Consider the following 26,626-nt stretch of genomic DNA (forward strand, 5'->3'; position numbering starts at 1 on the left):
GAAGAGGGCCTGTGTTGTGTGCGAACGGCTTTCTTCATGTCGTTTGATAGGGGGCACACGAGAGAGTGGAGAATATAGGGGATGTTTTCTAAGTGCGCGCCGCGACAGATACCACGCTTTCAAGAATTACACAATACAATATTGTCCATCTGTTGGAACCGAGAGATTAGAGAATCGCGCGCTACAGACCGCAAATCCCAAAAATTCCAGAGACCGTGGTTACTAACTAACTGTTTCGCTGTAGCATCGCGTAGGATACCACCACCGCCGCGACGGGCCGCCCGATTATCTGTTCACAAGGTGAGATCCACGTCGTAATTTACAAACCAGTGGCCCGACTTGCCCCAGCCATGCGCGCTTGCAAGTCGCGACATGATGTAGCGCCGCCCCCACCATGTGATGACAACTTGAACTCAGGACGCAGAGCACGTTGGAGACCGACAAATCCCGCGATGGACCGCCGTAGCCAGTGCGTAGCGGCACGCAGCGAAAGTGCAGCTTTCGCTCACGGGAGAACAAGTGCATTCGCGTGTCTCTGGACGCGATCATCGCTAAGCAGCGCTTGCGCTCAGAATGCGAATGTAGCTGGCCGGCGCTTGATCGCCACCAACAGTGCACACCTCTACACAACACGAACACGAACGGCACGAGCTTCGCGACCCCAAACATACAAGATACAGCCTCGCAGAGGCCGCTGCAATCTCCCATCGGCTTCTCAGATGACACAAGCCACGAGCAAGCAAGCGAGCCGGCCCTGCATGGCATGGCGGACAGAGTGCACCACGAGACGACCCCGCACGCTTCCCCGCATTTTCGTGCGCACGCCAGCCAGCTGCAGCAAGACAGAATCCTCCAATCAAAGGATGTGCACCGGTGCAGCACGCGTCGGCTGTCTGACACGGACGCGCACAAAAGGATCAACGCTACGGCAAGGGAAACGCGAGACGGTGGGTCGTGAGATGAGGCGGGGGCGGCGAGACCAGCCGGCCAGGCACCTGGGATGAAGGGGCCGTTGGCATCGTCGCGCTGCGCGGTTGGACTACCAGGAAAGTGCGGGGGAATCACATCTAGATCTCCATTCGCTGGCCAGCCGCCGCGGAGCGGCCTGAAGAAGCCACTTGTCGCGCGTACACGCCGCGAGTACGCGACACTGCCTTCGGCGATATCCAGCAAACAAGATAGCAAACATAGCAAACACATCCCTTCGCGACACGTCTCTAGAGCGGCCCGGCGCGCGGGACAGCAGCTCGCGCACGCGGACCGCGCGCGCCAGCGCGACCATGCGAAACAGGAGTGCCCAGCAGAGGTCGCTAACGCAGAACAACGCGCAGACGGCGGTGGCACACGACACGCCGGGTGCTCGCCCGCAGCACTGCCCACGGCCCCCTTCCAGCACTGCGCGCCCGGACGATGCGCGCAGTTCGCGGGCGCGCGAACTGGGACTCAGAGAACAGAACGCAGGAGCGCAGCGGCGGACAGGAAGGCATATAGAGCGGGGGTATGGCAGAGAGAGCACGCAGCACGCGCGAAACACGCAGCCGACGCGCACCGAGAGGGCTCCGGACGCGAACAAGCCACAGACTGCGCAAGGGATCAAGAAAGGGCAGCAGAGCAAAATGCGGCGTGCGATCGAAGCGGGCGCGCTCGCGAAATACGGGCGCGGCGGTGCCCTGAGCTGCTGCGCCACAGCGCGCGCTAAATGCGAACACGCAGACACTACGTCGTGCGCACGGGCCGTTTACCGCGGCACAGCGACTCCCGTCGGAAGGGGACTCGCCGCTCGTGTGCTCCATGCTGGTGCGCTGTGTGGACAGCGGCAGAAGTGCACAGTGCCACATGCACAGCAGCAGCAGAGGCAGCGGCAGCAGAAAGCGTCCATGGAATTACTGCTCGAGCGGGGAGGGAGGGAGAGGGAAGGGTGGGAGGGTGGGAGGGAGAGAAGCGTGGAGAGCACGTCCTGCAGGAGGCAGCACTGTCCGACGCGAGCTGCCGCGCTCCTCCGTCGCCCTCATGACCACCGCCGCCGTGCTCCCCAACCCGCGGCCGCATGCCTTGCGCTGGGCTCCGGTGGGCGCGCACCATGTGGCCGTCCTCAGCAGCCGCCGCCGTGCTCCCCGCGCCGCTCCCACGGCGCTGACCGCTGGCCGCCGTCTCCGACTGGCTCGCGGCGTCTGACTGCGGCGCGCCCGCTCCCGTGACCGGAGACCGCCGTCGCTGTGGCGACGGTCTGACCACTTCGCCCAAAGCAGGCGCATCCGGCCGTCGCTCACTTCCCCGCGCACCGCCACAGCGCGCGTAGCCCGCCGTGACACAATTGGCCCCCGTCCTCGCGGCCGTCGCTGCTATGCCTTTCCTCCGCAGGCTTGGCCCTGATAATTAAAGAATTGGAAAAAAGATGTTATTCGTCCAAAAACACGCCATGCGCGGCAGCGCATGGCTGCGGGCACTGCCCTGCCAGCAGCGGAAGTCCGGTCGGCTAGCAGGAGGACGAGACATCTCCTGCCCGGGCGGCCGGAGGAACATGGCGGAGACGCGAGACAGAAGAACAGAGACCATGCGCAACGCGCACGCGCTGGCCAATCAGCGGCTGCTGATGCCGGCGTCTGCGGGTGCGCCACAGCCAAGGGCGCCACACGGCCGCGGAACATGACAAAGCCGGCGGAACGAACGCCACCGTGGCGAGCATGGCCGGCGTCGTCTGTCTGCGTGCCACGCCCTGCCTCCACGGAGCACCGCACCCCGCAGTCGCGGAGGACACGCACCGAAGAAGGCGGTCGCGACAGGCAGAAGACGCAGACGCGCGCAGGCACGAAGGGCGTGGAGTAATCGCCAAATGGAAAGAACCCGTGATGCAGAAGGAGTAGTAATCAGTCCAGCACGGCTAGGAGCGGCAAACATTTTCCCCAGGTTCCACGGGCAGCGAGCAGCTCGCACAGCTCGCCTGCGCACTCCCCGCTGCAACCCCTCACGCTGTGCTGTCCGCTGCTCCGAATCGCCCCATTTGTCAGAACCCCTCTTTCGCCTCCTGCGCGCCCCCGCCTTCCCCAGCTCTTACCCCTCCTCTGGCCACGCTTAAAATTGTCCCCGTCCCCCGCCGCTGCACTCCCGTCCACCAACTCAGCATCTCGCATCGCACCTTGCATCTCTCCCACACTCACCCACAATGTCCAGCGACACCTCTGCCTCCACTGCTCCCACTGTCGAGAAGGACATGCTCCCCAACGCCGACAAGGAGACCATCGACCTCGAGTCCCAGACGTACCCCATCCGCCACATCGAGACCCACCACGAGGACCCCGACCTCATCAAGATTGGTGACAACTGGGTCTCGCGCAAGGAGCTCTTTGCGGCGTTCGGCGGTACCCTTAACCCTGGTATGTCCCCCCATCCTTCCACGCCATGCGGCGCGGAGTGTCAGCGAGAGGAGCGCAGCAGCAGCGAGCGTGTGAACATGTGCGAGAGGTCCCCAGGAGGAGCTCGGGGTTATATACTGGTCGAGGGGTGGTCGTGATGGGTTCTGGATCGGGCGTTTAGGACGGCAATGCGTGCCGCGCCGGCGTCGCGCCGGAGTCGTTCTGCGTGGCGATTGGTCCTGCGTCTCCGTGTTAGCCTCCGAGCGCGTCCCTGCCATCACGCACCCGCGTCTCTGGCATCACGGGCTCCGTCCTGGCTCCGATCTCGTTCACACGCACTTACCTTGTTCACCACCACGCTCGCACTGTTCCTCCGCTATGATGCTTCGCGGCTTCGTCGTTGATGTGATGCTGACCCCCTGAACAGGATACAACTACCCGCCGTCGCGCAAGTTCGCCAACCCCGCGCCGCTTGGCCTGTCCGCCTTCGGCCTGACAACCTTCGTGCTGTGCATGGCCAATGTGAACGTCCGGGGCGTCACCTCCGCTTCGGTCGTCATCGGCCTTGCGTACTTCTATGGCGGCTTCATCCAGCTCTGCGCTGGTATGTGGGAGATGCTCCTGGAAAACACCTTCGGTGCTACCGCGCTGTCGTCCTTCGGCGGCTTCTGGCTGGCGTTCGGTGCCATCGAGACCGACGCGTTCGGCATTGTCTCTGCGTACGGCGACGACACGAAAGGTCTGAATACCATGTTGGCCATGTTCCTCCTGGCGTGGTTCATCTTCACATTCGGCCTGTTGCTGTGCACGCTGAAGTCCACAGTCGCCTTCTTCTTCCTGTTCTTCAGTCTCGACATGGCGTTCCTGCTACTCGGCATCGGCCACTTGTACCCTGACTCCGACGGCAACCCGCACCTCGGACTCACGCGTGCCGGCGGGTACTTTGGTCTCTTCTCCGCGTTCGCTGCGTTCTACAACGCGTTCGCTGGTCTCGCCACCCACGAGAACTCGTTATTCGTCGTCAAGGCTGTCCCCATGCCTTGGAGCCCGCTCTTCCCCCGCAAGAACAAGTCCCACTAAACGGCCATATAAATTGTAATTGTTTCTTTGTTTTCGGATTGTTGGTTGTCATTAAAGTGCGACTGGCTCGTGCGGTCTCTTGTTGCAATTAGTTCTCAAATTAGTAAAGCATGTTCAGGAATATGCGTTCTTAAAACCGGTATTGCTCTGCGCTCTCAGTGCTTCTGGGCGGGGTATAAAGTAAGAGATTGCAGTGGTATAGATAGCACTTTGTCGGCTAGTCGTGATGCGGCGGAACGGAGAACCTGCGCGCAGGCTCGGCGTGCGCGCGGAGGCGTAGCGCGATGAGCGGCACAAGGGGGTGGTCATAAGCACAACGGTCGCGCTCCCTGCGCTCATCGTAGATCCTGCGCCAGCTGCATGTCTTCCATCGCCGAGTGCCAGCCACGCACCTAACAACGACGATACCACGCACCGGCGTACCTTTCTGAAGATATCCAGACGCGTTCTCCCCCGCCCCCGGGCGACACGCCGCGACGTTCGCACACACACCGCGGGTGCACGTGACGACGGATGAGGAGAGAGATACCACCGCAATACCACGCGAGCATACGCCTGTCAAGGCCCAGAAGAGGGTATAAGCCGGCGATGGGTATCGTTTGGGCATAGCGGCGAGGAGCGGCGGGGGTATATCGGCGACCAGGGCGCGGCCGCGAGCCGAGGGAGGGTGCGCGCAGGCGAGAGTGCGCCGCGAGGCTGAGTACTGACAAGCTCAAGCGGCGCGAGAGCCAGGATATCATATGTCTGCGGTGTGTGCGACATGGCAGGGCAACAGCGCCGGCGAGGCAAGAGCGACGCGAAAAGACTACGCGCGCGAGGGTGTGGGCGTCGGGCCACTGATATACACTACACCGCGGCGGGGGGCCAGGCCATGCCGCGAAGCGAGGCGGGGTGCGGGGCACGGGTCTGCCCCGTCGGAGGGCTGCGCCGACACGACGACAGTCCCGGGTCGGTTTCCGGACCGTACACTGCGGAGCAGGACGTGACGGCGGCGGCGGCGGCGGCGGCGGCGGAGGTGGGCGAAATCCTAAAGGGCGGCGGAATGGCGGTGCCGTTGGCAGAGAAGGAGGGGTTACACGAGGGCTATGGGCTCGGCGGCCATTTTACCCCTCCCCGCCGCGGCACCGTCGCCCGTTGCGCGTCGCCGTCCCTCGGTGCTGGTTGCTCCCAAGTGATCCCGGCCGAACGCGCCGCGGCACGTCTTGCGTCTCCTTCGCTCCTTCGTCCGTCTGGCGCTGTCTGCTGCTGTGAGCATGCATGCGACTGCTGTGCCGCGTCGCCGGCTGCTGCGCCTGGCAGAAGGGCGGTCCGATGTGCGGGGTCGCCGCGTTCTCCAGACACAGGCGTACCGCGGCGGTTTCGGGTAACACAGATCTACCCCTCCGGCCTGGTTCTTCCCACGCCATTCTTCTCTCACGGCGCTGTGTTCGCGTCTTGGGGTAGCGTGTTGGTGAGCTGCTCCGGGAGCTGGCTGGCTTCTCGGGCCCTGCGCTCTCTGCGTCCCGGGGCTTCTGCGTGTCGGCTGGTGTTCTGTACTCTGTAGCACGTACTCTGCTGCAGAAGCGATCTACGCGTCCCAGGCTGATGACCAAGAAGAGACGACGCGCTGCGAGGTCCGCGCAAGACAACCCGCGGCACTCGCAGCGCGTGTCGCGCGGCTTCTCTGCGCTTCCCACCGCCTCGCAACGTGCATGCCATCGCAGACCAGCTCCTGGGTCAGATGCGGGATCGCTAGGGTGCCATGGCCCTGCGCGACACATCGGCATGCCCGATTCGGGCATGCGACGCGACCCCGACCGGCGCACGAGGAGCGAGCCCCGTGTCCAAGCGGTCCGGCGCGGTGCGCCGGCGGGCCGTCCGAGGCGGCGGGCGAAGAAGCCAGACGAGAAGAGGCAGGCACGGCGGGTGGAGGGTTAGTGCGCACAGCGCGGATGGTGCGTTTTCGTGATATAGCCGACGAGCGCGAAAGCGGACGGGGAAGACGGAGGTTTGTCCTCCGGCGGGAGGTGCCTTGCGCGTCGCTTGTCGCCTGTTCTCCCCTGCCCGCCGCGCTCTCCTGCGGTACGCTGCTTGATCCTGCAGCTTTGCAGCCATAATCTGTTGAGCGCACGGCGCTCTTTCCACACTGCTAAACCGCGTCTTGCCGCGCTCCCAAAGAGTCCCGCGACCGAACGCCGCCGCGGAACGAGGGGACGAAGGAGGGGCACGGAACTCTAAACCTGCCCCAAGTGCGGGGTAGCGACCAAGCGTCGCCGACTGAACCTCGCCCCGCTCGGCCCCGCCCGCACAGCTTCCCCTCTTTTGCGCGGCCCTGGCCGCGCGGGAGATTTTCTTCCTGTTGGCGCTAGAACCAGAAGCGTGCTGCGCTGTAGTGTGCGCAGTGGGCAGATGGTGCCCGCGCCGCGCGGGCGGGGGGAGCCAGGGCGCGCGAGATATGCCGCTTTGGTGAGCGGGGCGCGCGGTGCTCCTTGTCGTCGCTCGTCGCTGGCTGCGTCGCTGGCTGCGTTGCATGGACAGCCCAACGGTCTTCTTCCTCGCCATGCGCGGGATGTCCAGCCTGTTTGTTACTCGGGCATAGCGAGTGCCGGCGTCGAGAGGGTGATGTGCGAGGACCAACGGAGGGGCACGACGAGGGGCTCCGCCAGTCCGCGGCCGCGACAAGTCCGACGACGCAGCACGCTCGAACTCAGCGAGAGAGCGGCCCCTCCTTTTGTCAGCGCTCTTTGCTTTTTGGCCTCTGCTTACGCTGACTTCTATCAGATGGAAATTCGTCGCCGTGCGCCGCTACGCATGTGATCTCATGCGTGTGGGCGCGTCGCGCTCGTTTGGCGGCGCGTTCGTCGGCGAGTCTCGTCGGCATGTGTTCCGCGACGCGTCTCAATATCGCAGCAACAGGAGACTGAACGAGCGGAGCTGTGAGCAACGCTGCCGGGCATGCGGAGTCTTCTCCCCGCCGTCAACCACCACGCTGCGAGGGCGAAGCGAGAACACAACCCCCGCAGCCCCGCGCGTCCCATAAACTCCGAAGCTCCCACCGGCGTTCGCTTAGCACGCTACCCCTCCACCGTCCATCCAAGCGCACGCGCGCCGCCGAGCGCAAGTCATTTGCTGTTACTCGGACGGGTCAGACGGGCTGGGGAGAGGACGAGGGACAGCTGCGGGGCGGATCATCGCCGAGAACAGTGTGAGCAGCAGGCACCTTGCGGATTTCGCTGTCTTCTGGGTAAGTGTGGTGGAAGATGGATGGATCGCAGACTCGCCGTGCACGGATTCTGATATGCAACTGCTAGAGTCTTGTAGATGTAGGTTGTGACGCACAGGAGGGCCGGGCCGGGCCGTGTCTCGTCGGTTGGCAGTACGACAGTGCCAATTTCCTCGGCGTGATATGTCCCATCGAAGTTCCATCCAGGACGTGCATGCCATGCCGCGAAGCTCCCACGAGACACTCTTGCACGCCTGCAAACTCGTGAACCCAGTGGACGCTCCCAGCGGTGCCGCGCTCGAGAAGACTGGCAAGATTAAATGCCCTAACCCGATGTGATATGACTGCCGCGAGAATCGTCTCGCGGCCCGAGGACATTCGCAATCCTCCGGGCTGGGATATCGGGGTGCCTGACGAGAGCATCTGCCAGAAGAGGAGGACACTTGCGAGCACGCGATGGGGCTGAGAGCGGTGTGTGCGGAATCACGGACTGCGCGCGCACACACAGGTCGTTCCGAATCAGCCGCGGATGATCCCAGTCGATCATCGAATGCCAGTAGGCATATCAACGCAAGCGTTCTACCGTGAACATCAGAAGCACGGGATCTAGCCTGCGTTTATTGCAGCGGCAAAATCACGCGTACACGGCGGACCGAAACAGGCGACATGTACATAAGGTTGCTTATACTGTTTGGGCAACCACTCTACGTGTTCCAAACCCACCCCTCCCCACCGTTCCACCCATTAACCTTGCCGATCGCATATTAACCAACCCTCATGCATGATGCGTCCACCTCTCGTTGCCTTCCGCCGCATGTGCCCGGGCACGCTGTGCCAGATTGCCATCTCAAAACCCCCAGCGCCCCGCCGCGAGACGAATATGGCATAACCGCGGCTTGCTCGTGTGCACTCACGGCGGCGGCGAGAGGAAGCAGCCGTGCAGCAGCACACAGCACGGTCGCTCGTGATCGCGGCCGGCGTGTTCGGGATGCGCGGGTTCTCAAGTCCCGCGACTGGGCGGTGAGTGTGTGGATGTGCACGGTGGTGCGGACGGTGCGCCGGATGGCCCGGAAGGGCGGTGGGCAACGGGGGATAAGCACGGCTGAGTGGAGGAGGATGCGGAGACCGGACTGTAGCAACCAACCACCGCCCATTCAATCACAACCACCACCACCACCAACCCGCGTCAGCCGGGCACGCCGCGACCCCCCGATCGCGAAGCCACCCACCGCCATCCCCCCCCCCCCCTTCACCCCACGCCCGATGGCCCCTCTTGCGTCCGACAGCGTCGAGTTCGTACCTATGAGCTCAAGCACCAGCAGCGCTGCGAGCGCCGACACGCCCTCCAGCCCCACCTCCCTCGTCTCTTCCTCCTCCCAGCTCTCGCGCGTATCTTCAGAGCTATCCTCCTCGTCAATATCCTCCGTGCCCACGCTGAACGGATCCTCGTCCGCCGGCGCCGGCGGCAGCGTGGTCAACGGCGGCCTGAATGGATCGGTGCTGGCGAAGCGGCACATTGCTGCTTCGCTCAAGCCGAAGCAGCCGAAGATGTTCCAGGCCGTGCGGTTTGTGTCGTTCGTGTTTTACTTCACCACCGCGGTTCTCACGTATGTGTTCTGTGTAGTTGGGTTGTCAATTGCGGGTGCTGACATCCCGCGTTTCCGACTGCAGTATCAATTTCACACAGGTGCGCATTCCACTCAATTCTTGACAAGGCAAAGTACTGACAACTCAGCTCATCGGCTGGCCGCTCCGGCTCATCTCGAAAGACTGGTCGCACGCATGGGTCGACTACACGAAGCAGTCCTTCGGTCTCGTGGTTACAACTATGACTCAATGGTGGAGCCCGACACCCGTTCACGTTGTGGGCGACCACTCCGTGGCCGGCCTGATCGTGCGCACCGAGGACGGGCGTATAGAGACCAAGTTTGGCGAGAAGGCGGTACTGATTGCGAATCATCAGATTTACTCGGATTGGCTGTACATGTGGTGGATCGCGTACACGGGGCATGTGCACGGGAATATTTATATCATTCTCAAGGAGTCGCTGAAGAATATCCCGTTCGTCGGCTGGGGCATGCAGTATTTTAGATTCAGTAAGTCTGGCCACGTGGGGATGTATTACTGTTCATGCTAACGCTGCCAGTTTTCCTATCCCGCCGGTGGGAGAAGGACGAGACGCGGCTGCACAACGCGGTGACGCAGATAAACGAGGACGTCGACTGGCCTGCGTGGGTTCTTATCTTCCCCGAAGGCACAAACATCACGCAGTCCGGCATCGACAAGAGCCATAAGTACGCACAAAAGTTTGGCTACCGGGAACCGCAGCACTTGCTCCTTCCGCGAGCACGGGGACTGTACTACGTGCTCAAGCACATGAACGTGCCATACCTATACGACTGCACCGTCGCTTACGAAGGCGTGCCGCGCGGCGGGTTCGGTCAGGATTTTTTCACTTTGCCGTCCATATACTTCGAGGGCCGGCCGCCGAAGTCGGTAAACATGCACTGGCGCCGCTTTGCGCGTGCTGCGATACCGCTGGAGGACGAGTCCGAGTTTGAGAGCTGGCTGCAGAAGCGGTGGCTCGAGAAGGACGCATTGCTGGATAGTTACTACACAAACGGGCACTTTGACGGCGAGGTGCTGGTGGACACCGAGGTCAAGCTCAAAAGCGTGCGCGAGATTCTGCAGGTTTATGCGTTTCCTGCGACGGTCGCGCTCGCCGCGAACGTGGCATGGCGCGTGTGGCAGCTGCTGCGGTAGGTCATGGGACATGGGCGTTAGACGCAAAGTCGGAAAGAAGAAGAGTAGAAGCCGTAGTGAACGAATGAACGAAATGAAGAGCGTTGCCTGATAAGAACGACGCGGGGGGCGGGGTTGGGGCACGGAAGTCCCAAAGGTACCACGAGAACACTCGCGGTTCCCCCGTCCGCAGCTCTCCGCTTACGCCTCTTCCGCTCGCACTCGACCACCAGTACTCCCGCGAGTATTACACCTCCATCGCCGCAATGTCTACGACCGCCCGTCGACGCCTCATGCGCGACTTCAAGGTGTGTATGCCTGCTCTTCTCGTGCAGTGCGGTAGCGTCGTCGCCGGCGACCTCCACAGCGTGGCGTGGCGCGTGCCTGTCATACACTCCCTGTCCCTCTACAGCACTAACACCCCGCACCAGCGCATGCAGCAAGACCCTCCCGCCGGCGTCTCCGCCTCGCCCGTCTCCGATAACGTCATGACCTGGAACGCCGTCATCATCGGTCCCATCGACACCCCATTCGAGGACGGCACCTTCCGCCTGCTGCTCCAGTTCGACGAGCAGTACCCGAACAAGCCGCCCGCCGTGCGTTTTATCTCGCAGATGTTCCACCCGAACGTCTACGCGTCGGGTGAGCTGTGTTTGGATATTCTACAGAACAGGTGGTCGCCGACATACGACGTCGCCGCGATCTTGACGTCAATCCAGAGGTGCGTGATGGCCATGACTCGTTGTGCCCGATTGTGTGCTGACATTGTGCGTAATTTAGTCTCCTCAACGATCCCAATACCGCCAGTCCTGCGCACGTCGAGGCCTCGAACTTGTACAAGGACCATCGCAAGCAGTACGATAAGCGCGTGCGCGAAACTGTCGAGAAGAGCTGGGAGGACTCATAAACCAGTCTTTCCCAGTCTTATTGTACTTTGCTCGTTTTTATTTGCTTGTGTCGTTTACTCCTTTTATTCACTTTGGCTTTATATGGTTGTAATCAGACGGAATTTGTGCCGTGGCGTCGCTAGCGCCCGGCAACATATCTCTCGTGTGTGTGTGTGTGTGTGTGTGTCTCAATGCGGATTTACGGAGTTCTTATGTATTGTTTGGATTTGGCTGGTGCTGTCGCGTGTTTCACCCGCTGTTTCCTCGTCGCGGTTTGTAACTAGGGAGAGAGAGGGCGGGATCGCGAGATAGAACAATTGAATGCATTTCAAAGAAACTTAAACAAGGTAATTACTAAGCACGCAATTAGAGCCAAGAAAGGGTAGCAAAACGCCTTGTAGTGAGATGGGGTTGCGAGGAGGTTGTAAGGAGCAGTAGTGTGGTGAGAGGAAGAGTCTAGACGAGCCCGTCATATATGTTGAGGGCTGATACGATTGTCGGGTCCTGCGGGGATTAGTCTGGTGATCTGGTGTCAGGAGGGAACCGGAGAGAAGAACGTACATCCTGGGAACCCTTTTTGAACTCGTCAAGGGTAAGTTGGCCGTTTCGGTCTTTGTCCATCGCGGCGAAGATCTTGTCAACGCGCTGGGGAGCGGGAACGTTAGTTTCAGGCGTCTGACATTATGCATACAACCGGCATACCTTCTGCGGGGTGCTCTCGTCTTCAGGCAATTTCATCATAGAGCCGACCATTTTGTAGATCGCTTCCACGATGGCGAGCATTTCGTCGTATGAAATCATGCCGTCGTTGTTGATGTCATATAACTGGAACGACCCTGTACATGTCATTAGCTCGTGAACCGGCGCAAAAGAGAGGCGGCTAGAAAAGCGGCATACATAACAACTTCTCTTCAACGGATCCCCGCGCGGTGATCGACAGCGCACAGATAAACTCTTTGAAATCGATGCTCCCAGAGCTATCGTTGTCGAATACATTAAACACATACTCCGCAAAAGCTGTCGGATCGCCAAACGGAAAGAACTGCTTGTAAATCTTCTGAAACTGTGGCCGCGTGAGCTGTCCGGAAGGACAATCACGGACGAAGTCTGTCCGGACGTGTTAGCGTCAGGCAGAGGATAGCCGGCAAGCCCCGGGCAGGAGGAGGAGGAGGAGGAGATAGTGCACATGCCCTTGTACCACTGCTGCAGCTCGCGACGGTCAAAGTAGGTGGACTGCTGTAGCTCCTGGAGCTGCTCGACGCTGAGCTTCGACTGTGCCTTGCCCATGTTGTATCGTGTATAAGTAGATGTGAGGAAGGAGGAGCGAGGAGGAGCACCAAGGATAAGATACGAAATTTGGTGGCTATGTCAAGCCGCTGCGGACCGCGCTAGGCCTCTTTTGGGCAATTCGCTTCAGGGGTAAACCTTCACTGCATCCGTCATGTACGCACTTTGTGCGCTCTACGGTCTTTGACCGAGTAGAAGGGCTGGAGCGAAGTCAAAAGAATATGTAATCAGTTCAGATGCTAGGCAGTGGCTGTGCTTGCTATTGCATGCGCGTGAGCATTTCTGGCCGCAGCGCGTATACGGCACGCGACGCGTACAATGCCAGGTCGCAGCCACCACTTCTCCGCGCTCATTCCCAGGTGTGTTTACGGGTCGTCTACAAGCGTATGCCAATAAACGCAAGATAGACGTCTAGGACACTTCAGGAAAACAGGATGCGAGATGCGTTGGGGCCAGACGTCTCGATACTTTGTGATCACGTGAACGCGGATGAGTCTAAAAAATTTGGCTCCGGGGACGACAAACCGGTCCCGTCTCCATACTCTCCCCCCGCTTTCACACCCCCACACGCTGTTTACCATGGTCGGCGCCTCCAACGGCGCCTCCAACGGCGCCTCCAACGGCACCATGACCACCACCGCTATTGACCGCGTCTCTATTCTTGGCTCTGACTCTATCGTTGTGGGCTATGACCTCGTCCCCGCGCTCGTCGCCGAGATCCTCCGCGACCTGCCGTCCTCGAAGTACGTCCTCGTCACCGACACAAACATCTCGAAAATGCACCTCGAATCGTTCAAGAGTACTTTTGCCAAGCTTACGCGCGAGAGCGAGGACCCTCCGCGTTTCTTGTCCTATGTTGTTCCGCCGGGTGAAGGCTCAAAGTCCCGTGAGATGAAGGCCGCCATCGAGGACTGGATGTTTGTCAACCAGTGCACGCGCGACACGGTGCTGCTTGCTCTCGGCGGTGGCGTCATTGGCGACATGTCTGGATATGTCGCGGCCACGTTCATGCGCGGCATTCGCTACGTGCAGATTCCCACGACGCTGCTTGCGATGGTGGACTCCTCTATTGGCGGCAAAACTGCCATCGACGTGCCCTACGGAAAAAATCTCGTTGGTGCGTTCTGGCAGCCGACCCGCATTTTTGTCGATCTGGCAATGCTGGAAACACTGCCCGAACGCGAGTTCATTAACGGCATGGCTGAGATTATCAAGGTACGTGGCCACTAGTATACGCGTCAGCGTGACCGACTAAACAAGACGCAGACCGCAATTTTCTGGGATGAGGAGGAATTCATCCGGCTCGAACGCGACGTCGAGAAATTCACCGCCGCTTTCCGCAACCGTGATCCCGCGACCGGTATTGTCGACTTATCCTCCATCTTGCCCATCCTGCGCGCTCTCGTGGTTGGGTCTATCAAAGTCAAAGCCTTCGTCGTCACCGCGGACGAGCGCGAAGGCGGACTGCGGAACTTGCTCAACTTTGGACATTCCATCGGCCACGCGTACGAGGCTATTTTGACGCCCGAGATTTTGCACGGTGAATGTGTGGCCATCGGCATCGTCAAGGAGGTTGAGCTCGCGCGTTACCTCGGATTGTTGTCGGATTCCACCGTTGCGCGCATCACGCGCGTGCTCAGCGCGTATGGGTTACCTATCTCTGCGCAGGATCCCGTCGTGCAGAAGCGCACTTCCGGACGTCTCACGCCTGCCGACCAGCTCGTCAAGGTCATGACCGTCGACAAGAAGAACGCGGGTTCGAAGAAACGCATTGTGTTGCTCACAGGCATCGGCAAGACGCTTGAGAAGAAAGCGTCCGTAGTTGCGGACGACGACATCAAATTCGTCCTCGCGCCGGACGTCATCGTCAACATGCCTGCGCTTCCCGCTGACGCGAGCGTGCCGGTCACGCCGCCTGGGTCAAAGTCGATCACCAACCGCGCGCTGCTGCTGGCCGCGCTCAGCGATGGGCCTACGAAACTTGTCAACCTCCTCCGCTCAGACGACACAGAGCACATGATGACTGCAATTGCGCAGTTGTCCGGCGCGACGTTTGGCTGGACCACCACTGAGACCGGCGAAGACGTACTCGAAGTGAATGGCCGTGGCGGCAAGCTAGTCGCGAGTGAGCTGGACGTGTATCTCGGGAACTCCGGTACCTCATCGCGTTTCCTCGCAGCGATTGTTACCCTCGCGGAGCCCAGCGCGACCGCGGCCAGCGTCGTGTTGACTGGCAACAAACGCATGAAGGAACGGCCCATTTCGCCGCTTGTGGACGCACTGAGCGGGAACGGTGCGCAGATCGCGTATCTGGAAGCGCCGGGTAGCTTGCCGCTGAAGATCACTGCCGGCAAGAACCTGCGCGGCGGACGCATCGAGCTGGCTGCGACCGTGTCGTCGCAGTACGTGTCCGCACTGCTCATGGCGGCGCCTTATGCAAAGTCCCCAGTCACGCTTGCACTTGTCGGCGGCAAGCCCGTGTCACAGGCGTACATTGACATGACCATCGCAATGATGGCGAGCTTCGGCGTCACCGTGATAAAGTCCGCGACAGAGGAGCATACCTACGAGATCCCGACCGGCGTGTACACACCCCCTACGACATACATAGTGGAGAGCGACGCAAGCTCGGCAACTTACCCACTCGCGTTTGCCGCGATCACGGGAACCACATGCACGATTCCAAATATTGGTTCGAGCTCGCTACAAGGCGACGCCAAGTTCGCGGTGGATGTGCTGCGACCGATGGGATGCACCGTCGTGCAGGACGCGACGTCGACGACGGTCACTGGCCCTGCGCAGGGCACACTGAAGGCATTGGGGACGATTGATATGGAGCCCATGACAGATGCGTTTTTGACAGCAAGCGTACTGATGGCCTTCGCGAGCGGAACTACGCGGATCACAGGTATTGCGAACCAGCGTGTCAAGGAATGCGACCGCATCTCCGCCATGGCGACGGAGCTGAGCAAGTTTGGCGTCATTGCACTCGAGCACCCCGACGGCCTTGAGGTGCGCGGCGCCACCGCGTCCGAGCTGTGCGTGCCGCATGAAGGTGTGAAGACGTACGATGACCACCGCGTTGCGATGAGTTTCAGTGTGTTTGCGAGCGCCGTGCCGCAGCCTGTGCTCGTGCGCGACCGGCACTGCGTCGAGAAGACGTGGCCTGGCTGGTGGGACGTACTTCGGCGCAAGTTCGAGGTAAGTCTCGAGGGATACGAGGATATTTCGCGGCAGTCCGGCAAGGCGTTTGATACCGCAAACCCGGGGTCGATATTTATCATCGGCATGCGCGGTGCGGGAAAGACCTACGTCGGACACCTCATCGCGAAGGTGCTTGGACACAAGTTCCAGGATTTGGATGATTACCTCGAGGCGAAGACCGGCAAGAAGATTCCCCAGATCATCGCCGACGAGGACTGGACCGGCTTTCGCGCGCGCGAACTCGGAGTGCTGAACGAGGTCATGGAGAAGTATCCCCGCGGTCACGTTTTTGCGTGCGGTGGCGGCATCGTGGAGACACCGGAGGCGCGCAATCGGCTCAAGGAATTCATGGGTCATGGCGGCACCGTGGTGTACGTGCACCGCGACCTCGAAAAGGTGCTGGAGCACTTGAACGTGGACGAGACGCGACCGGTGTACGGCGCCGACCATTTCACGGCGTGGCGACGGAGGCAGCCGTGGTTCGCGGACTGCTCGAACTACTTTTTGTACAATATTGACGCGCGGACGCCGGAGGAGATTGTGAACAGCATCACGTACACTATTTAGATGGTGTTGTGTCTCTTGGGCAAACGGGCTTTTTGGGGCGATAGAGTGGTTTAAAAGTAGTGATTAATACTAGCGCTGTGCTTACTCTCAGAGAAGGGTGTGTATATGTTACAGATGGTGCGATGGAAGGAGGAGAGGTAAGGTGGAGGTTACACCTCAGCCTGCAACAAGTTAGCAAATCGAGCATACCACTCAATGACCAACGCACTACTCACCGGTGCAGGCATCCCCGCGGGAACCATCAATCGCGAGATAACCATTCCGACGCCCTCGAACACCGCTAGCATGACGGCGCAGGTGATCGCGGAATTGCGCGCGTGCCGGAAGCCGCCGCGCAGCGCGAGCGCGCCACCGGTGCAGAAGCCCGACAGGATAGGGTTGAACGCGTCTTCTTTCCGACGGAGGGCTTTGAAACCGCAGTCAAAGATCGAAAAGACGCCGCCCCATGAGCCAAAGTTGCCGGCGACGACGGGCGCGCGTGCGCGCACAGCGGCCAGAGCGCCGTAGCCGCGTTCGCCCTGTGGAAGTCAGCCCTGTGCTCATAGTAAGTAAAAAAATAAAATACAACGCACGGAAGGTGAGTTCCGGAAACCCTTCATGCAGTGCCAAATCGTGCCGCCAACAGCCTATTCCACGCCATCTGTTAGCTTTCACTCAACTCATCATACGGAAGAGAACGTACGCCCATGGAAAACGCAGCGCCAAAGTCGTTGACGATCACAATAGGGCAGGGATCTCGGGTGTGGTCGGATGCCATTTCGGATGTAAAGAGGCAGGTCTACGTGGTGAGCACGGAGGCGGGGAAGGTGGTGGAGACGGATGGTTTGGTTCCGGGGGAGGTGTGTCGAATTTTTTGAAGATGTAAGGGGTTGGGGTTTGTGTCTATGGGAAGTGTGCGGCGGAGAGGAGGCACTGAAAGGAGGCGCGGATAGTTCCCGCCGGAGTACGGGGTTTATTGAATAGAGGAAGAGAAAAGAGGTCACCATGTTGAACGACTGAAAGCTATAGGTTTTGCGTGGAAGTAGACTAGCTGTCTGGTTGATATTGTTGCGTACTTGTGGAGTGTGGACGGTAAACCTTGTGCACATCATTGGGAGTACTAGACCAGCTCGCTGTAAACACATTCATCTGCTGTGGCTTTCCATGACTGGTAGATTACGTAGACTCAAATTCATGTCCAGTGCTTCCAAAAGCAATACGTTCGGACGTAAATCGTAGTGAGGCGAGTGGTTGAATGTGGGGTAGACTGAACACCGCCGCTGCTGGGAGATCTCGGCACTTCGCTCAGCTACACCACTTCGCGATCGCGCACACGCGCCAAGCTCATCACCACTACGCTTCTGAAGCTCTCATACCTTGCTGATGTGCCATTGACGATATCTGTACATTTTCTCGGGGATCTGGCTTTATGTTTCGCTATGTGTCTATGTGAAGTTGTACCTCGCAGCTCGTGGTCTACTGTGCCGTCGTGGGAATGGCATGATGTCGAGGAGCGTGGCTCTCCATCAGAGGTCGCCGAAGATCTAGCGTTGCGTACATCGTGGAATGCGCATCTCAAGCCCAGTTGAATATTTGCTCTGAATTCGGCCTGAAGCCTGCGGATGGTCAACATTGCGCAGCCGCCATTTTGCCAATATCTGGCCGGTTCGGGATGGGCTTCAATGCACTACATAGAGAGAAACATAACGAGAATCTTTTGGAACACATTCTGCATGCGCCGAGCACTCGACAGAACATTTCCTTAGCCTCCCAAGAGAATCCCGATTCCCCATTCCTTGCACATTTCATTCCTCGCCAGGGAGTTCTTCCCAAAGACTGGTCTGCCGCGCCGCCCTTACCAGTTTTCGCCGATTTCTCGCCTCTTCATACACACACAGACTTCTGACCTACTGCTATTTCCGCAATGTTTCCACTGCTATTATCGTGCGTGGCGACCAAGTCCGAAGTACAGGTTTGTAATAACCGCGAGAAATTGCGCGGACAAAAACTGGCTGACAATATGACATTACAGACTCCACTCTCCCTCATGGAACAAACCAACGTCCCGCGATTTCAAAACTCTCAAAAAACGGTGGAGACGCCGAAGAAGTCGAAACATGTTGCGGAGACTACCAGCTGCGTGTATCAAAACCTGAAGAAGGCACGACCCCACCACCACACCTGCTGATGTTCGATTTTGCTAACTCCAGATCGCGCAGATCGTGAACGTTCTCTGCAAGAAGAACACCGAGTCGGCGAAACAGAAAATCGTCGACATGGTGTTTCCCGATACGCAGTGCACAGTCACTATGGTTGCTCCAACCAGCCGTTCCAAGCGCGGCAAAGCTTTAACCGATACAAGGCACGCTTTCACGCAAGCGTTTCAGGGACCATTTACGCGATTCAAATCGCGCAAGGCAAGATTTGTTCCTCACAAGCACAGGAAAACCGCGGACAACCAGACGCTGCAGGTTCAGGCAGGCGTCGTTATACCCAGGGCTGCGGCGGCAGATGTGGAAGCTGTCGTCGTCGAACAGCCCGTCGAAGCGATTGACGAATGTTCTAACAAGTTGGAGAAGTTTAGTGCTATTGTTATCGACGATATGAACACAGCGCTGATCGATTGCAGCTTTGTCACCGGAGATGATATGCTGTTTGAGTACCGACCAATCGGCGATGCTGTCGATGACGAGGACATTTCTGAGAGCGTGGCAACTGTTACGGCCCAGGTCTGCGATGGGGCTGTTGACGAAGAGGATTGTTTGATGGGGTCTGTTGAGATCGAGGACATGTTCCAGATTATTCCCGAGGTCGATGCAATGGATGTTTCCGACCTCTCTGTGATTCCGACAGAGGCCAAGGTGGCCGTTCCTTTCGAGGCGCCGGACCCCATTGGCGACGCTGAGACGTCCTGCACATCTGTTGAGAGCACAGATAGTTGCTGCTGGGACACGCCCCCATGTGTTTTGGAGTTCTTGTTTAGGAATCATCGCGTCGTTTCAAACAATGATGCGGTTTCAGTTGTTTTTTCCGGTTGTCGCGCTGTAGGCTCCCGCGTTGTGAGTCTCACCAATACCCGGATGTCGATGTCGAACGATGTTGACGCTGTATATGACTGTGCGGATTCTGACATTATCGAAGACACTGAGACCTCTGTGATGCATGCCGTTCACGATATCTCTGCGGTCGGGTTGGATTCGGTCGACATTACTGTTGCGACATTTGAGACCGAGGCTAAGACGTGCAGCGACGTCGTTGCTGATGCCGCTGTTGATGCTGAGGTTGTAAATACCACCCATTCGGAGACTGTTTATACCGAGGTTGCTACTGAGTCCATAACCGACGTTGTCAAGGTTCCTGATTTTGAGCCTGCTAATTCAAATGTGATGGTCTATGAAGCGGACGATGCCAAGTATTCCACTGACGAGGCCCCTCTTGACGACATTGCTGAAGAGTACAACGAGGTCGTTTCTGTTTCAGGGATTTCCCAGGACGGCGAGGACGGCTTAGTTGTCATCGATGGAGCCGTGGAAATCTATGAGGAGTTTGATGAGATGGATCTGTCAAGCCATGTCCAGTTCGACGATGACTGGTTGGAGATGCCGGTTGTATACGACTACGAGTATGGAGAGATCTCTGAGACGCGCGATGTAGAGCACACTTATCGATTGTTGGTTACAGGCGCAGTTCTCGCGGATTCGGCCAAGCAGTGCGACGCATTTGGTGAGTTTCTTCCGGACACGCATGCATCAAATGGCGCGGTCGCAGCCGATATAGTTAAGGCGGTCGTGTCGACTGTGAGTATTGCGGAGGACACCACAGAGGAGATGCTGGATGACGACTCTGCGATGAAAGATTACAGATTCTACGAGGAGCCGCAGGTGAGCCAAGGTGTGTTTGGGTCGTGGAACAGGCCTAAGTCGTGGTTTCCAAAGAACGCAGTGCGTGTTTGATTGTATCTGAGTGTTCGAGCATAGATAGTGTGATAGAGGAGGATGGTGTTTGGCGCTGAGATGATAGAAGTGGGTTGGACGTGTTTTACTATCCATATATTTTTGGTCGCTAAGACACAGTTGGTTTTGGTTGTACTTGTTTCAGTAGTGTTATAATTGGTTTCGTCGGTGTGCACATGTAACAGCCCGTAGAAGGCTTTTGGAAATCTTCCCTTTGTAGATTACAAGTAATAGTGTGGCCGGTCCATTTCGAGATAGGGTCGGCGCGTTTGCATCACATCGCGAATCACGTGACTTATTTGAGGGGTGCGTTTCGAGATTTTGTGTTTGCCCTGAATAGGGCGTCGAGTACACGTCTTCCTGGACGATATCGCGCGCCTGGTTCACGCGCATCTACCCTGTCGCACTTCATCTCTCACATCAGATTTTAGAGAGATGTCATTTTCGCCTGCAGCGGGCCAGCCGGGCCCAACTTCGGGCAACAGCGATGGCGCTTATGCCCACGAGCTAGGCCCCGCAGGTGTCATTGACGCGGCCCTCGCAGACGCGGCCATGGCACAACTCGCGCAATTGCAGCCGCATCAACTAGCAGCGCTGCGCCAGACGGCGCTTTTTGAAAGTGGTGTTGGAGAGAATGAGTTGTCTCTGCCGAACGACAAGGACGACGCCGAGCCGGCGAACTCAGCTCACGCGGCAAGCGCGATGGACGCGGAAGCGTTTGTGCACCCCTTTCAAATAGTGGACGATGACGAGCAGATGGACGATGATGAGGAGTACGTACCCTACGAGCCCGGGGAGGTGGACGAGAAGGTCGAGGCCGCGGCACAGCAGGCTAGCGTGATAGCCCCCGCAAGTTCTACTCTGCCCTCGCCACCGCCGCCGGTTGCTATTACTGCTCCTTTGATTACACAACTGATGCACGAGACACCAGTGCAGACAGTCGTTGATGTTGCAGTGGAAACTGTTGCGCCGGTCGCAGCAGCAGCACCAGCCCCTGTCAACCAGGAGGACATGGCGGTCGTGACTACTGCACCCGCTACTACTACATTGCCCACGTCTAGTTTTGAGAGCGCTCTGCTGAATCCAAGCGCACACGTTTCATACGACTCTGACACCGAAGCATCGACTGCGCTGCCTCCGGCGATGCAGGAAGACTCGCCGGAGTATATTCCAGAATCCCCTGCTGCTTTCGTAGACACAGGGATTGCAGTACCGACTCCAGGTGTTGCAGCAGTTGGTGAGATTCCTGTGGCTGAGAATGGAAGCCCGGGATCGAAGGAACTACAGGATGCGAAGGACGGGGAAGAACAGGAAGAACAAGAAGATAACGACGATGAAGAAGAGTCTGAATCGAGTTCGTCGGAGGAGGAGGATGGCGAAGAGGAGATGGCTACCAAGGCTAACGCATCTGCTACTGTCTATGACGACGACGATGAGGATGGCGGCGGCGACTCTGGGCCACTGAAGACAAAGAATGAGATCCTCGATGAACCTGTTGTGCCGATTGATGTTGCGATTCCTTCGGACGAGCCGATCGAGAAGTTGGGCTCAATTGATCGCATCGTGGGTAAGACTGTCATCGTCAAGGCATTTACGACGGGCGAGTACGAGGTTGTGGATCAGGGATCAGTGCTAGTGTTTGAAGATCGCAAGCCGTTTGGTCGCGTATGTGTTGTTCTGACTGTATTGAGAGATGATTACTAACAAGGTACAGGTAAACGAGACACTGGGTCCGGTGCAGCATCCGCTCTATTCTGTGAAGTTTAATACTGATGCTGAAGCCGCCGAGTTCTGGGATAGCGTCGGTCAAACCGTCTACTGTGTACCTCGTCTGAGCAAGTACGTTCTCACGCGCGAGATCAAGGCGATCAAGGGTAGCGATGCAAGCAATTTCAACGACGAGGAAATCAACGAGAGTGAACAAGAATTTTCAGACGACGAGGCTGAGATTGCACATAAACGGAATATGAAAAATAAGCGACGGGACGAGCGGAATGAGACATCGCAGACGAAAGCCCACGCACAGTCGCCAACCCTGGAACAGGTGCCAGAATACGAACCCTTACATATTCCTGTGCGTGGGAGATACGATCCTATGAGCATCGGGTCACAGAACAAGACTGCTGAAGTTTCATTTGGTGATTTAGCGGGTCAGGATGATGCCTTTTTGGACACACTTGCAGAGCAGCTTCGGAAGAAAGAGGAAGACGATACTGCGGCAGCAACGGCGACGACGGCAGCCGAGCAAGAGGAAAAAGAGAGCACCCCCTCAATACTCGATGAGGGGGAGATCAAGAGCGCGGATGAAGACAAACCGGCTACGACCGCGACCATTATCACTTCCAACACGACATCGACTTCAGAGCGTCCTACAGTGCCTAGAGGCGCGCCAAGTGCACCACGAAGCTTCGACGACGAGCCTTACAAGCCACTGACGCGTCCAACAAGTCTGTATGCGGCAACTTCGTCGTCGATCATGGGTCCAACAGGAGTTTCTGCGCCGACAGGGCCGCGCAACTTCCAAGGAACTCGCGGTCGCCCGACGCAACCGATCAATCCATACCCGCAAGCGGCAGGTACGGTCCACGACCGAGATCGTGATCGCAGCTACTCCCCGGAAGGACTTACACCAACTCAAAAGCGACGCCGGAGGCGGAGAAAGAGGGAGGAGCGAGAGGGTAAAGGGGGATACGAGCCTGAACGTCCGCACGGCGGGTTTGAGCGATCCGAGCGTGATCGGGGCGGAGGATATCAATCGAGCGACCGTAGCGGTTATCAGCCACCGCACTCACAGGGAGGCGGCCGGAGACGTGAGGATCGGCCATGGGAATCGCGGAACGACGGGTTGTCGCGTGGCGGATATCACAACAATAGCTCCTCCCGCGGACTAGATAATCCGCAACAGCTTTCTTTGCGCGGTGTACCGACCATGCCATCCGCAGTATCTGCCCCGTCGTCATACACCGGTTCTACGCAACAAGAACAAGCCGCGGCCTCGATTTTGGACCAATACCCCGCACTACGCACGCTGTTTGGCACTGCGCAGCAGCAGACACCGATGATCCCGACCACGACATCAGCACCGGCGGCATCACTGCAGAACTTGGCGCAGCAATTTCCAGCTGGAGCGCATGTGAACCCGGCTTTTTTTGCACAGCTAGGACTACAGCAGGCCGCGACACCGACGTCGCCTTCGTACCAGATGCCGCAGCAGCAAACGACGCAGCAGCAGTCATATTTACTGCTGTTACAAGAGCAACTGCGGCAACAACAACAGCAGCAGCAGCAACAACAGCAAGCACAACAGGCGGCCGCGGCCGCAGCTGCAGCAGCTGCAGCAGCTGCGTTGCAGAACCAAAATCAGGGTGCGTTATTGCAAGCACTGCTTATGCAGATGCAGCAACAGCAGAGACCACCGGCACCAGCACCAGCACCACCAATGCAAGCGCAGCCACCGGCGAATGCGGCGTTACTGCAATTACAGCAGATGGCGCAACAAGCAGCGGCCGCGACGAACGTACAATCAGCGCCGACGCCAGTACGTGCCGGAGGTGCGCCAGCGCCGGCAGCTGCACCGACAGCCCCGACGTCGCAGGATCCGTTTGCGCAGGCGCAGTACCAGCTTAATTTGCTAGGTATGTTGAGCCAGCAGCGCGGACAGCAGTCTCCAGGATCCGGGAATAATGGAGCGGGTGGCTCTAGCGATGCACGGCAGGGAGGGGGAAGTGACAGCGGCGGCGCGTACCGGTCGAATTATAACGCCGACCCACGGATGCGGTGAAGGGAGGGGTAAGAGGTGTAGATTACAGTAGGGATATGAGCGTAGAGAGACTCATGAAAGGATGGGCCGTTTAGTAGTGTCGTAGCAATGGTCTATAGGTATTTAGGAGCTACCAGCAAACAACGAACAACAAGAGGCCAAAACTCCAAACGATGTGCGTTAACATAAAAGAGCGTTAAGTAGAAGAAGACATCTAGCTAGATGAAGAGGAATGAGGGCCGGTAACAATATCCACGACCTTGTACTCCGCCTTGAGCACGGCCTGCTTAGCATGCTCCAGATGCAGCTTCTCCGCGACAGCGTGCTCAACTCTGTGTTCTAGCTCAGTCTCGACCTCAATAGCGTGCTCAACCGACGCACGGGATGAGAAAGTGAGGAAGGACAAGTACGCCTGCCAGATGACGCTTGCAAGTGAGTTGACGAGGCCACGGAAGTGCGGCGGGACGAGGGTAAAGTTAATAACTACCACGTTGGGCCAGTACATGCAGCCGTTCATCCACGCAATGGGGAGACGTTCTTTCAAGTTTGCCGCGATTTCCTTAGGGTCGTAGACGCCCTGCCATAGAAATCCGGTGGTCAAGAACGAAGAAAGGAAGAATGGCGCAAAGCATGTCTGGTTCGCGATACACTTGAGCGCGAGCGAGACGTACTTGTTCGAATGGTTGATGTACTTTCCCATGATCAAGAACCAGCGATACGTTGGCAATGAGAGCACGGAGCCGGTAATCATGACCTTGAGCGTGCGCAGCGGTGAGTACGGCTCATCTGCAGGCGAGAGCAATGCTTGGGACAACGAGTCGCCCACAAAGCTGACGACCAAACTTTGCAGCACCTGCGTCGTGTGCGGACGACGGTCGTGGAAGCGCTTGTAGCCTTTGACGACATTGTTGAAGAGGTCGCGCACTGCCGACGGCGCGGTGGCGGTAGCAGTCGACGCGGTAGCATCTGCAGCGGCTGCCGGTGGCGAAGGCGGCGGAGGAGGCGTGGTTAGTCTGCGCCTTATAAAGCGGATGATGAGGTTTGTCCTGCTGGACGTTGAGCGCGTGAGACGTGAGTAGCGGATGTACATTGTCTTGTTGTGGTGGTGGAGGTGCGGAGGCGAAGACCGAGGCCGAGACCCGGGTCGAGGTACCGGAAAGCTGTTTGGACGATCCCGGCGGAACGGAGAACTCGGAACGGAAAGAATAAGAGCCAGATGACTGCTCCACGTGCAAAACGAGTGCTGCGCGGTGCCTGTTCGTGCGTATGGGCTAACAGAAGAGGAATGACGAGTGATTTCCCAATAGAGGAGGCAGGGAAGAAGACAGCGCAGTGGAGGAGAGGAAGGCGGAGATAGAGGCCCCCCGGAAGCGAGTCCGTCGGAACCGCGCATGCAAGAAGGGTCTCTGAAGCGCCTCCTCGGGGGCTCGTACCATCGTACCCGCGGGGCAACAGCCGCTTTTTAACTGTCATGTATCATCACTTCTCACTCATTTAGAACCTCTTACGGGCTGTTACATGCGCACACCGACGAAACCAATTATAACATTACTGAAACAAGTACAACCAAAACCAACTGTGTCTTAGCGACCAAAAATATATGGATAGTAAAACACGTCCAGCCCACTTCTATCAGCTCAGCGCCAAACACCATCGTCCTCTATCACACTATCTATGCTCGAACACTCAGATACAATCAAACACGCACTGCGTTCTTTGGAAACCACGACTTAGGCCTGTTCCACGACCCAAACACACCTTGGCTCACCTGCGGCTCCTCGTAGAATCTGTAATCTTTCATCGCAGAGTCGTCATCCAGCATCTCCTCTGTGGTGTCCTCCGCAATACTCACAGTCGACACGGCCGCCTTAACTATATCGGCTGCGACCGCGCCATTTGATGCATGCGTGTCCGGAAGAAACTCACCAAATGCGTCGCACTGCTTGGCCGAATCCGCGAGAACTGCGCCTGCAAACAAAGTCAGTTGGCTTGCTCGGTATCGTGCAAATCGGAGCTCATCCCAGACTCCGAAGTGATCGCATTAGCAATCACGGCCATAATTGCAAACTCAGCAGAGGACTCGTCAGCCGACTCGGCGGCCTGAGCGACGACAGCCACTATTGTTGTCGCAACATCACGCTGTGTTATGGCACCCGCCTGAATTTTCGGCGTCTAAGCAGTTATCGTTTATTTGTTCATGCTCGCGATATACTTTGCTTTTCTCGGCTTCAACCATCTGCATGATCCAGACAATACTTGCACCAGGGTGTGCTTCTTGTCCTCATCGGTTGCTATGCATGACTTGGGTGGGGGCCCCAAGAGTAAAGAACTGTCGGAAACAAAATCCCAGAAATTTTCACTCTTTTCGTATCAGCATATTCGATAGCAAAAATCTTCGGAATCTGGAATATATCATTAGCCCAAGCTTGAACAGCAGAGTTGTTGTTGAACTTGTCTCGTGCCGTCGCCTTCAGAGCAATAAAAACTTCCCTACTTTCTCAATGACAGGCTTCGGGGTCAGTGCAGTCTTCGGGGTATGCAATTGCTTACGTCGCGAAACCTCCTCAAAACAACGAATTTCCGTGGTGTCAAGGAATGTCTTCGGGGCGGTA

At 58.0% G+C, this 26,626-nt stretch overlaps 11 protein-coding genes across 11 annotated transcripts; 6 read left to right on the forward strand and 5 right to left on the reverse strand.

The window, feature by feature from the left end:
* Positions 1-166: 166 nt before the first annotated feature.
* On the reverse strand, positions 167-1,450 carry V1518DRAFT_264175 (uncharacterized protein). The gene has a single exon (XM_066901023.1). It carries the CDS (start codon positions 1,198-1,200, stop codon positions 286-288), a length of 915 nt encoding a protein of 304 aa, XP_066759953.1. The 5' UTR covers positions 1,201-1,450; the 3' UTR covers positions 167-285.
* Positions 1,451-3,114: 1,664 nt separating this feature from the next.
* On the forward strand, positions 3,115-4,570 carry V1518DRAFT_416340 (GPR1/FUN34/yaaH family-domain-containing protein). The gene is made up of 2 exons (XM_066904030.1): positions 3,115-3,374; positions 3,781-4,570. The coding sequence occupies exons 1-2, from the start codon at positions 3,164-3,166 to the stop codon at positions 4,431-4,433; spliced, it is 864 nt and encodes a 287-aa protein (XP_066759954.1). The 5' UTR covers positions 3,115-3,163; the 3' UTR covers positions 4,434-4,570.
* An 845-nt stretch (positions 4,571-5,415) lies between these two features.
* V1518DRAFT_416346 (uncharacterized protein) lies at positions 5,416-6,195 on the reverse strand (the record flags this gene model as incomplete). Its single annotated transcript, XM_066904031.1, has 1 exon — positions 5,416-6,195. A coding segment is annotated over one exon (659 nt), but the record flags the coding sequence as incomplete, so codon positions are not given.
* Positions 6,196-8,591: 2,396 nt separating this feature from the next.
* On the forward strand, positions 8,592-10,495 carry V1518DRAFT_416350 (acyltransferase-domain-containing protein). Its single transcript, XM_066904032.1, has 4 exons — positions 8,592-9,242; positions 9,307-9,322; positions 9,371-9,731; positions 9,782-10,495. Exons 1-4 carry the CDS (start codon positions 8,668-8,670, stop codon positions 10,396-10,398), a joined length of 1,569 nt encoding a protein of 522 aa, XP_066759956.1. The 5' UTR covers positions 8,592-8,667; the 3' UTR covers positions 10,399-10,495.
* Positions 10,496-10,510: 15 nt separating this feature from the next.
* V1518DRAFT_416355 (ubiquitin-conjugating enzyme) lies at positions 10,511-11,601 on the forward strand. The gene is made up of 3 exons (XM_066904033.1): positions 10,511-10,685; positions 10,809-11,098; positions 11,158-11,601. The coding sequence occupies exons 1-3, from the start codon at positions 10,644-10,646 to the stop codon at positions 11,282-11,284; spliced, it is 459 nt and encodes a 152-aa protein (XP_066759957.1). The 5' UTR covers positions 10,511-10,643; the 3' UTR covers positions 11,285-11,601.
* V1518DRAFT_416358 (uncharacterized protein) lies at positions 11,566-12,593 on the reverse strand. Its single transcript, XM_066904034.1, has 5 exons — positions 12,455-12,593; positions 12,162-12,371; positions 11,967-12,100; positions 11,826-11,909; positions 11,566-11,768 (listed from the first exon to the last, which is right to left on the reverse strand). The coding sequence occupies exons 1-5, from the start codon at positions 12,549-12,551 to the stop codon at positions 11,721-11,723; spliced, it is 573 nt and encodes a 190-aa protein (XP_066759958.1). The 5' UTR covers positions 12,552-12,593; the 3' UTR covers positions 11,566-11,720.
* A 585-nt stretch (positions 12,594-13,178) lies between these two features.
* V1518DRAFT_373077 (EPSP synthase-domain-containing protein) lies at positions 13,179-16,322 on the forward strand (the record flags this gene model as incomplete). Its single annotated transcript, XM_066901416.1, has 2 exons — positions 13,179-13,766; positions 13,818-16,322. The coding sequence occupies 2 exons, from the start codon at positions 13,179-13,181 to the stop codon at positions 16,320-16,322; spliced, it is 3,093 nt and encodes a 1,030-aa protein (XP_066759959.1).
* Positions 16,323-16,368: 46 nt separating this feature from the next.
* V1518DRAFT_416362 (mitochondrial import inner membrane translocase) lies at positions 16,369-17,284 on the reverse strand. Its single transcript, XM_066904035.1, has 4 exons — positions 17,005-17,284; positions 16,895-16,948; positions 16,538-16,840; positions 16,369-16,483 (listed from the first exon to the last, which is right to left on the reverse strand). The coding sequence occupies exons 1-4, from the start codon at positions 17,077-17,079 to the stop codon at positions 16,472-16,474; spliced, it is 444 nt and encodes a 147-aa protein (XP_066759960.1). The 5' UTR covers positions 17,080-17,284; the 3' UTR covers positions 16,369-16,471.
* Positions 17,285-18,080: 796 nt separating this feature from the next.
* On the forward strand, positions 18,081-20,437 carry V1518DRAFT_265168 (uncharacterized protein). The gene is made up of 2 exons (XM_066901024.1): positions 18,081-18,462; positions 18,521-20,437. Exons 1-2 carry the CDS (start codon positions 18,226-18,228, stop codon positions 20,252-20,254), a joined length of 1,971 nt encoding a protein of 656 aa, XP_066759961.1. The 5' UTR covers positions 18,081-18,225; the 3' UTR covers positions 20,255-20,437.
* Positions 20,438-20,601: 164 nt separating this feature from the next.
* Positions 20,602-24,268, forward strand: V1518DRAFT_416365 (Gar1/Naf1 RNA binding region-domain-containing protein). The gene is made up of 2 exons (XM_066904036.1): positions 20,602-21,919; positions 21,969-24,268. The coding sequence occupies exons 1-2, from the start codon at positions 20,690-20,692 to the stop codon at positions 24,033-24,035; spliced, it is 3,297 nt and encodes a 1,098-aa protein (XP_066759962.1). The 5' UTR covers positions 20,602-20,689; the 3' UTR covers positions 24,036-24,268.
* V1518DRAFT_455723 (uncharacterized protein) lies at positions 24,039-25,372 on the reverse strand. Its single transcript, XM_066906554.1, has one exon. It carries the CDS (start codon positions 25,102-25,104, stop codon positions 24,229-24,231), a length of 876 nt encoding a protein of 291 aa, XP_066759963.1. The 5' UTR covers positions 25,105-25,372; the 3' UTR covers positions 24,039-24,228.
* Positions 25,373-26,626: the final 1,254 nt, after the last annotated feature.

The sequence above is a fragment of the Limtongia smithiae genome, assembly GCF_038497785.1.
Source record: "Limtongia smithiae strain NRRL Y-17922 unplaced genomic scaffold V1518scaffold_5, whole genome shotgun sequence".
NCBI classification, from domain to species: Eukaryota; Fungi; Ascomycota; class Lipomycetes; order Lipomycetales; family Lipomycetaceae; genus Limtongia; species Limtongia smithiae.